The sequence below is a fragment of the Pelmatolapia mariae genome, linkage group LG16_19 (assembly GCF_036321145.2).
Source record: "Pelmatolapia mariae isolate MD_Pm_ZW linkage group LG16_19, Pm_UMD_F_2, whole genome shotgun sequence".
Taxonomy (NCBI): Eukaryota; Metazoa; Chordata; class Actinopteri; order Cichliformes; family Cichlidae; genus Pelmatolapia; species Pelmatolapia mariae.
Genome location: NC_086241.1, coordinates 5537270 through 5552411, shown reverse-complemented (window position 1 = coordinate 5552411; position 15142 = coordinate 5537270). Strand labels below are relative to the sequence as shown.

Sequence of the window (15142 nt, the reverse complement as noted above, 5' to 3'; positions counted from 1 at the left end):
AAATGCTGAATAGTATCTATGAGGGTATGATGTAATGTAGACTTTTTATTCCCGACACTGTGCTTTTCACTAAATGTGACTAAAGATGAGAACCAGGGCAAAACATGGAGGGTTCTGATTTGTCAAAAATTTAATAAAAGCTATCGAAGCTATGTGCTCAAGGCCTCAAGGATAAAATAGCAATGTAACCGTATAATTTTTGCATGAAATAAATTTAAAGTCAGCTGTAAATCTTCATCTAACTTACTGTCTTTGGTCAAAAGACAGGAGTTTTTACAGTTGACAATAAACTTGATCTTGCTGAACTGAATAACTAGTAACTGACCACTGTTACCAGCCATCCCAAAGAATCAGCTCTGTTCAATGTCTAGTTTGAGAAGAAACAAAACTGGTTTTCTAATCGTGTCACAAACAGCAACAGATTTCAGTGGCTTTCAAACAGCTCAGCAAAGCAAGACAGAAAACTGAAATTACCGTTTGCTAGATGAAGGTGAGAATAGAAACACGGCGGTGAAAGACAGCTTCAAAGCACAGCGACGCTTTTGTTAGACTTCTGAAAGATGAATGTAGTCAGCAGCCCAGATGCCTGATTACCACATGTTAAAGAGAATGCAATGCTTAATAAAGGGCAAAACTGTGCGTGCTTGGCCAAGCTCCCATGGAGGGCCACAATTTGTGGAACGAGCAGAAAAACTCATGACAATAGAATAGAACAATGAATCAAATGGCTTAAAAAAGTAAAGTCACATTATTTATGAATATAGTTGACCATTGTAAATCAACTGTAAATTGTAAATCATTCCTTTAGAAGTGTTCTGCTGTTTTATTTTAATTAGTTTTTGACAGAAGGACAGCAAGAGTGACGTTTACACGATGGTAGTGAGACCTGATATGATGTAGGGTTTGGAAACAAAGGCACTGAGAAAAAAAAAGAAAAAAAAAGGGGGAGGACGTGTAGATTGTTGGTGTAACAGAGGAGGATGCTAGGGGTAGGATATGATGAAGCAAGGCCCTAATGTATATAGCATATCATCATAAGGGCCTATTTTCCTCTCACCCCTTGTAACCCCCTCAATTTCTCTTCCCCGGGATGAAGATAACTCAGCACCCACCCACTTTGCACTGCTAACACGGTTTTGCTTATCACTGCAAGTGCAAGTCGCTGAGGTTCTCAGGCATTCTGAGCTCAGTTGTTGCCACATCACAGCCACTCCCTTCCTGTTTGTCCGCCCTTTAAGGAGTTGGGTAATAACAATAAATGCTCAATTCATGTGAATTAAAAAGTGAATTAATGTTAAAAGTGACTGAAAACCTATTCACTGTGAAGAAGGTTGTTTTTTTAATAAATAGGAAAAATGAGAAATATAAATGTACACAACAAACAATGACATGTCAGTGAAGCAGTAGATTATATGGTTCATGATCAATCACAATAAGCAAGTCACTGTAATGTGTGAAGTACAGGAAGACTAAGATGGGTTTGACTGTCTGTACTGCACAAATTAATTAGAATGAAAATCCACTGAAAAGTAAATTGTTTGAATACAGTATTGTTAATTACATCAGGAGCAAGAATCTTGTGGAAGTAGTGCATGAATGTAGACATGCCAGATACACACAAGAAAAAAAGAAAAAGAAAAAGTAAATTAGTCCATTAAATGTCCTTAGAACTTAGACCCATAAGGCGATCGTAGTTTCTAAGTTTGATAAAATTCTGACTAATAATAATGAAGGAAAAGTAATTCTTGTGAATTGTGGATCGACAGATGAATGGACAGGATCCTCATCATGGCTCATCAGTCTTTTTGGCCGTTTGAGCAAAAAATGGTAGTTTCATGCTACCTAGCAGTGGACTACTCTACTGTAATTTAACAGGGAAGTTATTATTTTATTATTTGTGCCAGTGCTATTATTAAGTATTTTCCAGTTCCCTTTCAACATAGTCTTTGCCATTTATATCAGGCAATGGTATACTTTCCATATATATGTTTATGTCCAAGCTTTCGTCTTATGATAGAGCAACTGTCACTCCTCCACTATATGCTGATTACTAACTCATGGTTATCTTTCAGACACTCTGTTCCATTATGGTAGGTTTCAATGATTTACTTGCCAGATGCTTTTTAAGTGTGATTTAATGTTTAAACAAACTGAAAGATGGAAGTGAGGCTTTCGTGTCTGAGTGGATAACTTATTCTGACGGCAGTATGGTTAAATCATGAGTCAACTAAGCTGCCAAAGTGGCTTGATCACGCATAGTGCCATAAGAATACAAATATAGTATATGGGGAAGATTTTACACCACCCTATGGATGTGAACTTGACCACAGACATGCAAACACATTGAAGTTTGACTTCCACACAGAACCAAAGCTCATTTCCTGTGAATAAGCTAGCTGTCACGGTGAGGGCGAAAGTGCGAGAAAGTGTCCAAAAAGTCAAAATTCTGAGAAACGATGGAAAAGATTTTAGCATTCAGTCTGTATGTCTGCTGTGTCTATTTATAGTTACCGTCACTATCCAATTTTGATAGGAATAAGCGCTAATTGTGAGAAGCAATGTTTCTCATCCCATTAGCTTATCTCTTACAAAGGAAGAAGCTCATTTATCAGGAAATTACATGGCACAGAGACTTTTATTAATCAAAATGTATAACCTTATCCAAGTCTTGATAAGCAGTCCTCACTGACATTCAGCTGTGTCCAACCTTGCAATGACATGAAAACATTTACAAGCAATGGGTTAACAGCAAAAAAACAAACAAACAAAAAAAGAAAGTAATGACACAGAAAGTATATGAAAAACTAAATGTGTGAATTGTTATGACTAATTTCAGGTTTGCAGACCGGTTTGGCTTTGCCAATGTCATGCACTAGATTCAGGAGAGGCAGAAAATGCACACAGAATGCAAAGCCACACACAGCGCCAAAGATGAAGACCACATTAAATCAAATCAGTGGTTGTAATTCGCCTCAAATCAGAGGAAGGCTAAAGTCACAGTTTGAAAGCAATAATGTAATAAGGCTGACGGGAGTTTTCTTCTCATCAGCTCGCCTGCTCATTTTTCTTTCATCATTAGCTTCCCATGTCTCAGTTGTGATTTACTTGCGAGATCAATCTGACCTATCCCAGAGACAGGCAAAGACATTTCCTCTAAATGTCAATGGGCAACAGATGGGTATGAATACAAAAGCTCTTCTACTTTTTCATTCACCTTTCTCATCTCCCTTAGCAATCTTTTAATATTGCAGTGTTTAAAAGGCTACAGCCTTTTAAACACTGCACTCTCTTTTTCATAATATTTTCAAGTGACATGTTTAGGATATAAAAGTGCCCTTTTTAAATATTTAATTTAAATGCATATTAAGAGTTGGAACAATCAATCACTGAAATGACTGATTGCTTAAGTATATTTGGTTGTTGCTATTTTCATTTAGAAAGTATACAGATTTTTGTCTCTCGAGTGCAAGGATTTGCTGATTTTTCCCTTTTTTAAATATTGTTCATAAATATACGCTTTTGCTTACCCTGCCACATCACTAGATGAAGCAATAGAAAAAAAAACCTCACTCGGCTCTAGAAACTTGTGTTACACAAACAATTAACTGATAAAATAATGAGCAGACGCTTATTCATGGAAATGCTTAATGATGAATGATTTTATCGGTAGGAATTATTTTACTTTTTTCTTACCAACTGTTTAATTATTTGTCATTTATTCAGTTCAGAAAACAATATTTAAGTCAGGGTCTGATGAGAATTACATTCTACATCAGCTTTAAAGATATTGTTTAAAAAAAGGACAGAAAAGGAAAAATTAATTTATCAAATCGTCTTGTGGCCTTCACCTTCGCGAGTAGATTGACTTTCCTCTGTTGTCATGGAGATTCTTTTTTTTTTTTTTTACAGTTGAGAAAATCACAACAATCTCCGGTCTCAATCTACATAAACTCTTCAGGAAATTTACAGTACGTGGTCTGGAACATATTTTCTCTATATTTATACTCTTCTGAGGTGGTTCTAAAGAACTGAGACCACAGCGTCCAGTAAGAAGGACAAGTTCAGGCGACAAAACGATATCACATCCACCACCTATGCCACTGGTTAATATCAGTTGACTTACTTAATGGTGAACAACATTATGCTGAAATTTATAATATTAGTAGAAATCCAATCATATGTAAGAGTGGTATACAAATGATTATGAAAGCTCGAGCTAATATAGCAGTACTGCTGCAGAGTAGCTGACATGAATGATTGAATTTGTATGTACAAGGCCTGGGCTTGCTATGGCATTAGATGTTCTATCTGATTACTCCTATGAGTTTGCCCATTCATTTCGCTGCACTGGCAGAAAAACCCAAACAAAAATATATGGAAAGTGATTTCTTGTGTCGGGGAGCATAGATCATAAAAGCTCAACTACATAATTGGGAATTACAGTAAAATCCCAAGGATCTGGCTCCAAACCAAGCTTGCACAGAGGACATGTTTGAACAGCTTATGAATTTAATTACTTATGGCACATATTTTTGTAGACCCAATATCATACTTAAAAAGATTAGTGCTAAATGCTTACAGTACTAACCATTAATGGGTTACCTCTCAAAATTAAATGCCAACCATGAACAAGTATGTCATTTCTATATAAAAGAGGCAAGCACAGTGTGAGCTCTTGTTTCTCCCTATAGTATTGCTCTGCTGCCTGCCTTAGTGTCAGCACACTCTCCAGATTGCCACCCAGCATATTTCAATTTTGACCATATGTGCAGCTGACCTTTCAAAGCACTACCTGTGAGAGTGAAGCTCTATAGAGCATGAGGAGAGAGAGAGAGAAAGAGAGAAACCGTTCTACTCATGCTGTGTGTTTTATAAGCGCCATCAGATTATAACACCTTCACAACCTTGGGAAAAGTACTGCACTGGAAAACTGGAAAACTGCACAATCGAAGGTATGAAATGCTGAAAAGACATCCTTGGGAACGATTTTACCCCAAGACCGTTTTTAACGTGGTATCCAAGGAGAACAACTAATAAGATGGTTCATTTATCATGCTGAAAGTTTTCATTAGGGCCGTCACCTTGTTCCATTCACTTATTTGGCAGAATTATTTACCCTTGGCTCATTTGGGGTTTTTTAAGGGAGAATATACAACCGCAGTGTGTCGAGACGACACGTTCGGAGTTTTCTACTTTTGTTATTATCTCCCATTTTATTTTTGCAGATTTGTTTTATTGGACATATTTCTGTGACAGTGACCTCTACATCACCACGCGCTGGTATGAATCCAAGCAAACCTAATTAGTTTTAAAACCACAGTGTACCAAGTAAAAAGTAATAAATAAATCAATGCTTGTACTTAAAAAAAAAATAGAAAGCATTATAAAACTTAATTTGTAGCGGTCACAGAACTATTAAGGGGCTGTATTTCGTGCACTATAAGACATGACTTGTTTTGATTGGCTGATTTTGTTCTAGCAAACATGACTGTATTAACTAAATCTTAGAATTTAACTTAATTTGACACACAAAATCTTTTTTCCCCAGAAACAGTAATTTAAAAGCCCAGTGTATGAGTTTCAATTCGCACATAAGAGGCTCTACTGTTCTAACCTTCACTGCTCCTTTTCTAACTTGTTTTTCTTCTTCTTCTTCTTTTTTTTTTTTAAGCTATAACTGTTAAACTAATGTATCCTATTAACATAATGATCTCCGAAAGCTTGAAAGAAATGCCTCAAAGAAGTAAACACAAAACCAGGCTAATCGGTTATCTGATCTGACTTTAATCTGTCCATTAGTAATGGCAGGCGAGATATTTAATCCCATACTGATCCTGAAATGTTACAAAGGTCAACATGTAAACTGTTGAATTATTGCTTTGGCTTATTTTTTTTAAAAAAACATATGCTCATTTTTAATTTTATCATCAGAAATGCAATTTCAACATTTATTTAAAGGACTAAAGATGAAGTTTCATAACTTTTTTGACTACTTTATATTATTGAGAATGCTTACTATGTTGCGCTTTGCCTACACATTATGCTTTTCTGCTTTTTTCTTCTACAAAGAGCTGTCGCAGGCCTGCTACAGATGAGACAACAGCACTCACTAGAGTGCTTAAAAGCACTGACAGCACCTGCATAAACCAGACAAGGTCTGCACAGGAATTTGCACATGAATTATGATGTTATTATGGGCAATGCTAACACACCCACAGAGTTGCAGCACAGCACGCTGCAGATCTTACACTGCTGTACCTTTCTGATTGGCTGTATAGATCCTCTGAAATAATTTATGCTGCAGAAAGTGGAACAAACATGTTGTTTTCCACATCAAAGCACTGAAGTATCCATTTTTAAAGTGTTTGGGACGCATTCTTTGTTTCTTCTCTTTTTAGGTCTTAATATGCTCCCAAAATGACAAATCATTTGAACGACACAAAAGATTCCATTAGCTCCGGGGCAGCCTCTATTAAGTGGAACAACACCAGTATCACCCAAGAAAAAGTGAGACAAAAGAAACTTGACACATGTATGGAAAACAGGCAGCACCATTCAAGGTTCATTCAGCTCAGCTCGCTTCCTTTGCAAGAGCTTGTGATTAATTGAGATGTATATGAACTGCTTAGAAGATTCGTTCAATCACAGAGGTGCTGAGACAACAGGCTTTGACACTTCTGAGCATCGACACCTTTGCCAAGCAAGACCGAAATATCAGTTTTCTTGACTTTGGCGAGTCATCGGTGAGGGTTTTGGACCAAGGCACGACGAGGCTGAGAAAACTGAGTCAGTGATAGGAAGAACCTTAATCTTCCTGCCCAATTTTTATTCCGGAGGTAACAGCTGCAATAGTCATAGTGGATGAAAAGTTGTTTGATGTTTCCAACTGCACATGAGGCTGCAGTCACTTCGGCTTTCCAGCAATCTGACAGCAAACTGCTTGAGGTGGAATGATGAACTTGTTGTAATAGAGTTTCTGGCGACAGTGAGGCATTGAGAGCACAGGCTGATAGTAATGATGTTATCAGTCACTGTGCGAGCGTGAACTGATAGATAGACGTGTCTGCTGAACGTTCTGAAGGCAGGCAGACAGTGGCGAGCATGAGCGCTGTCAACATTACAGGAGCATATGCAGATTTTACTCAACTACCTAATGTTCCGACATGCAGCCTCCAAGGTCGCCAATCAGTGTGTTAATATCGTGCTGCATTTTGCAGTGATGTGTCATCTTAAAGTGTCTTAAACAGAGAAACCAGAGGACAACACACATACAGTAAGGAGGCTGAGGTCAGTGTGACAAATGGTTGATGGCTGCTGCTTGGCTACTTCAAGCAAAAACCTGTGCACCACTTCTAATTTTCACAAAAAAAAAACTTTTTAAAAAAAAAATATATTAATATATTACATATAGCATTAAATCATGGGGCCATCATCTATCATTATTATTTTTTTATCATGAACTGTCAAAAATTCAAAGTAAACCTTGTATATTCGGGACAGGAAGGAACATTTGTGTTTTTTGCTATATTTTACCTGAAAATAAATCAACAATAACAACATAAGTGTTAATTTTCTGTGAATGGACAAGTTGATCAAAGAACTATCCATTTCTGCTCTTTTTAGGCTTCAGGAACACAGACAAGCAGAGACACCAGCTCACACTGTACAGCCTGCGTATCCAAGGCTGCTGTTTAAGCTGTCATCCACTACCTACACTGATAATAAGTCTTCTCAGGATATCTCTGATGCAGCTCAGCGGGTGACCAATTGGGCTCAGCAAATACACAAAACAATTTCCAAGCGGAAATTCTGCTACAGATAACCTGAGCCCTATTTGGTTAAATGCTTGCCAGCATTAAATGCAAAGATGCATTTAAACCTCTGAATGTTTTGCATGTAATTTCCATTCAAAACACCCCCACCCACTTCCCATCTGCATTTAATTTGGTCAAGTCTGAACTCACTGATGTCACACAAGACCACTGGAACTGAGAGAGCGAAATGAATACCGAGGATAAACAGTTTTAATTAATTTAGAAGCAATATAAATTACTGTGCATAGAGCAGAACTTCAATATTATATATTCATAACATATCAGCTTTAGATACATTTGGATTTTATTCAGAACTAAAAGCTAATCAGGTTGATTTTCTATTTCCATAAAAAACCCTGCGTGAAATGCAAATACAAACAGAAAGCAATGATTTGTGCTTCTCATAAACCCATATCGTATTCACAGCAGTACACAGAAAATATATCAAATGTTTAAACTGAGATATTTTACTAGTTCATAAAAAGTATTAGCTCATTCTGAATTTGATGGCAGCAGTACGTCTCAAAAAAGTTGGGACAACAAAAAGCTGGAAAGGTAAGTGGTCTAAAAAGGAAACAGCTGAAGGAACATTTTCAACTAATTTGGTTAATTGGCAGCGGGAGTGTAAGATGGGCAAATGGGTTTCAAATGAGCATCTTAGAGAGGCAGAGCCTCTCTGAAGTAAAGATAGCCAGAGTCCATCTATCTGCAAAAACCTGTGTCTACAAATTGTAAAACAATTTAAGAATAATGTTCCTGCATATAAAACTGTGAAGATATCTCATCATCTACAGTACATAATATCATTAAAAGTTCCAGAGAATCTGGAGAAATCTCTGTGCGCTAGAGATGAAGCAGAACATCTTGGATGCCTTTGATCTTCAGGCCTGCAGGTGGCACTGCATGAAAAACAGACATGATTCTGTCATGGAAATCCTTGTCATATGCTCAGGAACATTTCTAGTAATCATTCTGTGAAAACAGCTCACAAATGCAGGCGCTCTGTGTGCAACGAAGAAGCCATATGTGAAGATGATCCAGAAATGCAGCCAGCTTCTTTGGACCAAAGTTCAATTAAAATGGACTGAGGCAAAGTGGAAAACTGTTCTGCGGTCAGACTAATGGAAATTTTAAATCTTCTTGGAAAATGTGGACACTGCATTCTCTAGACTAAAGAAGACAGAGACCATCCAGCTCAATTAGAGAACATTAGAGCCTCTGGATTTGGCAGCCTGCACAGCGCGATCAAGACCTTCAATGGTGAGAGGAATGTACAGGTTTTAGAGCATCATATAGTCCCATCCAGAGGACATCTTTTTCAGAGAAGGCCTTGCAAACTTTGGTAAGACAATGATAAACTGCATATTACATCTATTACAGTAACATGACTTCCTAACCAGAGTCTGGCTGCTGAACCAACTGAAACATTTGATGAATCATGAAATAAAAAATACAGCAAAGCAGACTTCCTGCATCAGACTGGTGTTAAAAGAAGAGATAAACATGACCCCGTTCCAACTCGTGAGACTTATTGCAATCAAACTCATAGCAAAACATAAAATAAAATTAGCTAAAATAAGCCGATTTCAATGGAAACTAAGGAAAAGATTTCCTGTTCCAATGCATAACTTGGACCAAACTCCCCACAATGTCAAGCTCATGACGGTAGAGCTTCTGGACACGTGAGTCACATGCAAGCCTTTTTTCTATCTGATTCCACAGCAGTCTTCAGTCTCGGATAATAATACAGTTGAAGGTAAATATGCAGTCAGGTATAATTGATCAGGAATCAATAAAGAATACGACTTACAATATATGAAGATAATAGAGGTACTATCAGTAGTATCTTATCTATCTTTACAGCAATCTCAGAAAGTCAGTTTCACTCCCAAGTGCATCATCCAGCACACATGCTCACACCACAAGAAAAACAATGAGAGAAATTATCACTTCCTAGACTATTTAATCAAAGCATGTTATTATTCCTTAGTTGCTGACAATATACAGAGTACCAATGGGATCCAAAACAAATGGCACTTGTCTGTCTTTGACTATAACAACACACGACATGCCTAACTAGGACATGTACTGACTATGCCAAAAGCCTGTAAACGAGAGTGAGGACTGAGGGGAAAAACAGCTCTGGGTTCAAAGGTTTAGCAATCACTGAATCACTGCAGGGACCAGAAATGGACTCAAAAATATACCCCTTCTGATGTTTGTGTAGTCTCCTCATATGCTATTTAAAAATATCTCATGTTGTTTTGTTTGGGTTTGTCATATATTCATTCAAATGTGTTTTTTAAGGCATGTTGTTGAAGACTTTTATTGCATCTTAAATCTGTACCTCCCCCAATATCAGCAGCAGTTTCAAAGTCACTATTGGGCTCTAAAATCAATCAAGCATACAGTTTAAAGCCCCTGTATTTTATGAAACTACCCCCCCCCCCCCCACACACACACACACACACACAAAAGACAATACCACACTGCTGAAAAATATCAACAACAGTCTTTATGATTGTGCTGAGAGCAAAAGTTCCCCCAACAGAGTAAATCACAGGGTGCCAACAACAACCAATGCCAAGACTACTGAAGGCCAGTAAGACGCTGTCATTTATTAATTAACATGACCTTTATTTTACTCAGACTCCATGCCCACATTGTTCTTGACTTAGACACTGCAGCCCTGAATGGCTGTTTGTACAACCCTCAAAGCTACTTCATAGAGATTTTTACTGCATACAATATGACATGCTTGACAGAAGCTATTTAGTAACTACCACCAGTCACAGAAGGAAAAAAATAATAATAACCCAGAGCTCATTCAGCTGCTGTTATACCATGAGTCTGTCAAGAGGCGAGACTCGAGATTGAACACTGAAAATTTGTGAAATCATGCTGATCTCAACAAGTCTTCTCAAAATCTCTATTTCGCCACAATGGGAACCAGCGACTCTTCAGCCATAAAATGAACACTGTGTGGCAGAAACCAGAAGTACTAGAATACGCAGAGACAGCACTATAAGTCCTCATAGTAATGGGCACAAATTAGGGTCCACTACTTAAGTCAGTGATGTCTGGCAGCACACAATGGCAAGCTATTTACAAAGTTATTAACATCGCCAATCCCCTGCTGTCATCTTCTGCTGAAATGGTTATCTAGGCAGGGTATGATGAAAGCTAAAAGCCATTTCATATGCCTTCGCAGACTATGGAGGTAGATCAATGTGCCTCTTCTCACTGAGAAAATAATAAGGCGATGCATTACACACAATCACACACGACCTCATACAAAGGCACGCACACAGCGAATGCGAGGAAGTCTGAAATGGCAGAAAATGTGATGTTTGAAGTAGACATTTATTGGTGTATCCCAGCTGCAAGTGTATCCCCCAGTGTGTGCCTCCAACGTTAAATACAATGATCCAAAATAACGTCACTGCAAATGCAAATGAGAGCGACTTTTTTTCTCCCCCTCTTCCTTTTATTTGAAAAGCGTCAATGAGATGCGGGGAAACGAGCGGCTGAGAAGCAAATATCCACTACCACTAACTTTAAAGTGGCGGAAAAAAAAATCATGAATAAAGATTTTTGAGTGAAAATGTTTGAGGCAAACTCGACTGAGCTCAGTCCACCTTGCACGGACTTGCGCAACAAAGTTTCCCGTTAGGAGTTAAGGGAGAAATGAATTCGGGAACAACGATGCTTGTCTCCTCCCAAAACTCTGATTTAAAGCAAACAAACAAACATATTATAAACAGCTCAACGCAACTGTGTCAACTTCGTCTTGGTGGCAAACAGCATATCGCACAGGCGCAAGAGTGCAAACGATACACAAAACATTCCCAGCACAGGCGAGAAACTCGATGGTGAACTCCAAACAAGCAGGCTCGGTGCTCAGGAAACGGAACGCAGAGCGGTCGTACTTACACTGGAACCACAAAGTAGTGCGAGCAGTCCCGCAGAAAACAAGTCCACGATCCTCGGCGCTGCGCGGTCCGAGCTCCACATCCAGCAGGCTCATTCCCTCCTCTCCTCTCCTCTCCTCTCCTCCTCCTCCTCAGCTCGCCTCTACAGCTGCTGGATAAGTTTGCTGACGTCAACAAGCACTCAGTCTCAGCCGCCAAAGCTCTTTGGTGGAATAATACATGGAAAAGGAGGGGAAAGACGCGACCGGAAAGACCCGGGGAGGCAGCCATGTACGTTAGAGGTTGCTCATGCAAGACAAGGGCCGAAAAATAAACAAACAAACAAGCCAGAAATTTTCACCACCTGTTATTATAAAAAAATATATATATATAATGTAATGAAGTAGAGTTTAATAAATCCTCAAAGCGTTAGTACTACTAAATAAATACATCACTTTACCACTACTAATGTGCTCCAATTAAGTGGCTTTACTTTTGGTGAGCAATTTGACTTTACTCACCAAAGTAAAGCCAAAATAAATAATTTAACCTATCAGCACTTACTTATCTCTAGTTGCTAGTTTTGACCATATAGAATAAAAGTTAGATGTGTATGTGCAGCCTCTGGGTCTGAAATGTGCAACCAATAGGAAAGCGTCTTAACCCTGCATTCTTTTTGATAGACACCAGGGGGCGATAGCTATGGTTACTAAAAGTGTGGGAAAATGGCACTCATACTAGACCTCAGAAACACTTTCCTGGTGAGTTTATGGGATCTGTTTGTCATTTCTGAAAATGTTGTTTTTATCCCTTAGTTTCATAAAAGGATAGACTCATGGGTCATTGGCTCAGGTGACAGCTCGGGTTTAGAAGTTTGGAGACTAAGGTTGAGATGGTTTGGCATGTCTATCTTGGAGAGAGGTTAATATGGAGCTGTCACGCAGGAAGAAAAAGGAAGACCTCAGAGGGGGTTCCAGGATCTAGTGAAGGAGGACAGGTTGGTGTGACAGAGGATGATGCTAGAAAAAGGGTGAGAAGATTCACTGTGATGTCACTGGCTGAAATCAAATGTTTCTGACTTGCTATTAGACCAAAATTTCTGCCTCCTAGTATACAGCAAATTATCACGTTTAGCTTTGCTGTTTGCACTCATGGCTGGCTGCTCATAACTTCATGTTGTCAAGAAATTGGCTAGCTAGTTTGACCAAAAATCAAATGAGCAAGTCAGTTTTTTAAGGAGCTTGCTATTACAAGAACACATTTAGCTAACTTCTTTTTATTGTTTTTATGCTAATCTTTGCTGTATCGCTATTTTAAAGCTAAACCATTGCTAGCTAACTAATGAAAACTTTAGACCGCATTTTTTTTTCTGTGGCAAATCTGGAATCTTTATGCCAAGAATAAGAATAAAGGTAAATTATCAGCACAAGATTATAGTAAATATATTACATAATAATTTACTTCTCAATTAAAAGTAAATTACCTGTTCATTAGCAAACTACAGACTGAAAATATGTTTAGTAAAATATATACTAATATTCTTAAGGTTCATGATCAGTGATCACCATGTGATAATATATACTTAATTTATCCCAAAAGTTGTACAACCGCTAAAATAATTAGATAATCATTATCATTAAAATGATAATGTTCAACAGATACAGTGGAGAAGCCTGCTGCTCTTTTTTTTTCATCTTTTAAGTATGATGTGAAAATGTGATCATCATTATGAGCAGGGTGCATTTTTATATTTTGACTCATTTGACATATATGTTTTGCACTAAATTAAATTACTTCTATTCAAAAAATGTAAATGCCCCCAAAATGTTTTTTGTTTATAAAGCTAATTTCAGTGTAGTTAATAAGCAACCAAAATTTAAAAATTCTGAAAATGTTATGTTTTAAACATTATCATAGTACAGTGGTAGACTGAAACATCTGTATCAGGAGATCTGTGGGGCTGGCACTGCTTTATGATACCCAGCTATGAGTGTGTCATGTTGTAGTGCTATGAGAAACATTAACAGGAATTTAGAATGTCTCTATTGTATAATTGATTTTTTTCCTTCAGCAGAGGGATTTAAAAAGACAGCTATACAGAGCTTACAAATCCAAGGTCCGGCCTTGATGATAAATTTTAAAGGGGCAAAGTCTTTGCTGTGTCTCAGTGTCATTATTTCTAGTTGCTACTACACAGTGCTATTTTCAATTATACTTCAAATGTGCTTTCCAGGTAAACTACGTTGTATTATAATTCGAGGAGACGATAAAGTTGGAGAAAGGTTACAATGAACAGAGTTTTCCTTTTTTATGTCAAGGGTAAACAAGCCCAAAATGTGAGGGATCCATAAATGGGCTCGCTAGATTTGAAACAGACCTTTTCATGATGGTAGAAAAGTAGTTGCAACAATACAAAGCCCATTACACAAATCAAGAAAGACACTTCAACAAAATGGCAGGAGCACACAAGGGGGACTGAGACACACTCAGACAAAGGACAAAGAAAAACTGGAGCTACATATACCGACACACACAGGTAACCAAGGGAAGTCGACACATCAGAGTAATAACAGCTAAAACTAATAAGACAAAAGACAAAGTCAAACTGGACAAAGTCAAACCAACAGCGAAGTATGAAAACAATTTAACTCTACTGACAACAAGTGGGATGAGAACTAGCCCCGTCTCTGGCTGTGACCTGTAAGTGAGAAGTTATAAGTTGTTTCTGTTCAACAAACTCATTTGTCATCAAGTGTCAAGAAATAAATACTGCAAGAAAGAAGAAATGAGTCATTTCCTGGATGTTGTGCTGATTAAGTCATTATTTTGTGGTCTTCCTGATCCAAATTAAAGCCCCACCTTTTTACCAGAGGTGCGGCCCAACTTAGAAGAACTTAGTGCATCTTGATCCAGATCTGTATCTAGAAATGTTGCACTTTACAAGTGCAGACTTTGATGTTTTGCATGGTGTTTTCACAAATACATATCAAACTGAAATAAGAGAAACCTGTCTCAATGAAATACTGCTGATCCATAGACTGAGTTCATGCAGATGTACAGGGATTTTTCACATTGGCAGAGGTATGAAGTCTTGGGCTGCCCTTGATTTATGTAATCCATTCATCCATCCATCTATCAGTCATCCTGGCTATTTTCAACCAGGATTAGCTGACAGTGAGTAACAGGAGGGATCTTAGACAGGTCGCCAGTTCATTAATCTATACGGTGGCTACACAGAAAGAACATTTTGGGTTTGAAACTGCTTCAGGGTTGAGTCTTGCTGTGAGATGTTACTGTGTTCTTCATGCACCTGTTTAGGTTCTTTGTGGGTACTCCAGCTCCCATTTACTGCCCAAAGGCATGTGCGTAAGAGTAACTGGTGATTCTACATTAGACAAAGGTGTAGGTGTTAATGTC

General features: G+C 38.0%; 1 protein-coding gene across 3 annotated transcripts in view; it reads right to left on the bottom strand.

Moving 5' to 3' along the window:
• The window catches only part of gulp1a (GULP PTB domain containing engulfment adaptor 1a), an 86527-nt gene extending 74605 nt beyond the window's left edge, over positions 1–11922 (bottom strand). Inside the window, exon 1 of one of the 3 annotated variants that reach the window (XM_063499749.1) lies at positions 11748–11922. In XM_063499749.1, the coding sequence (XP_063355819.1) occupies positions 11748–11841 (94 nt within the window). In that variant the 5' untranslated portion in view covers positions 11842–11922. The remainder of the gene's footprint in view (positions 1–11747) is intronic. The other 2 variants (XM_063499754.1, XM_063499751.1) reach the window with 2 other exon arrangements.
• Positions 11923–15142: the final 3220 nt, after the last annotated feature.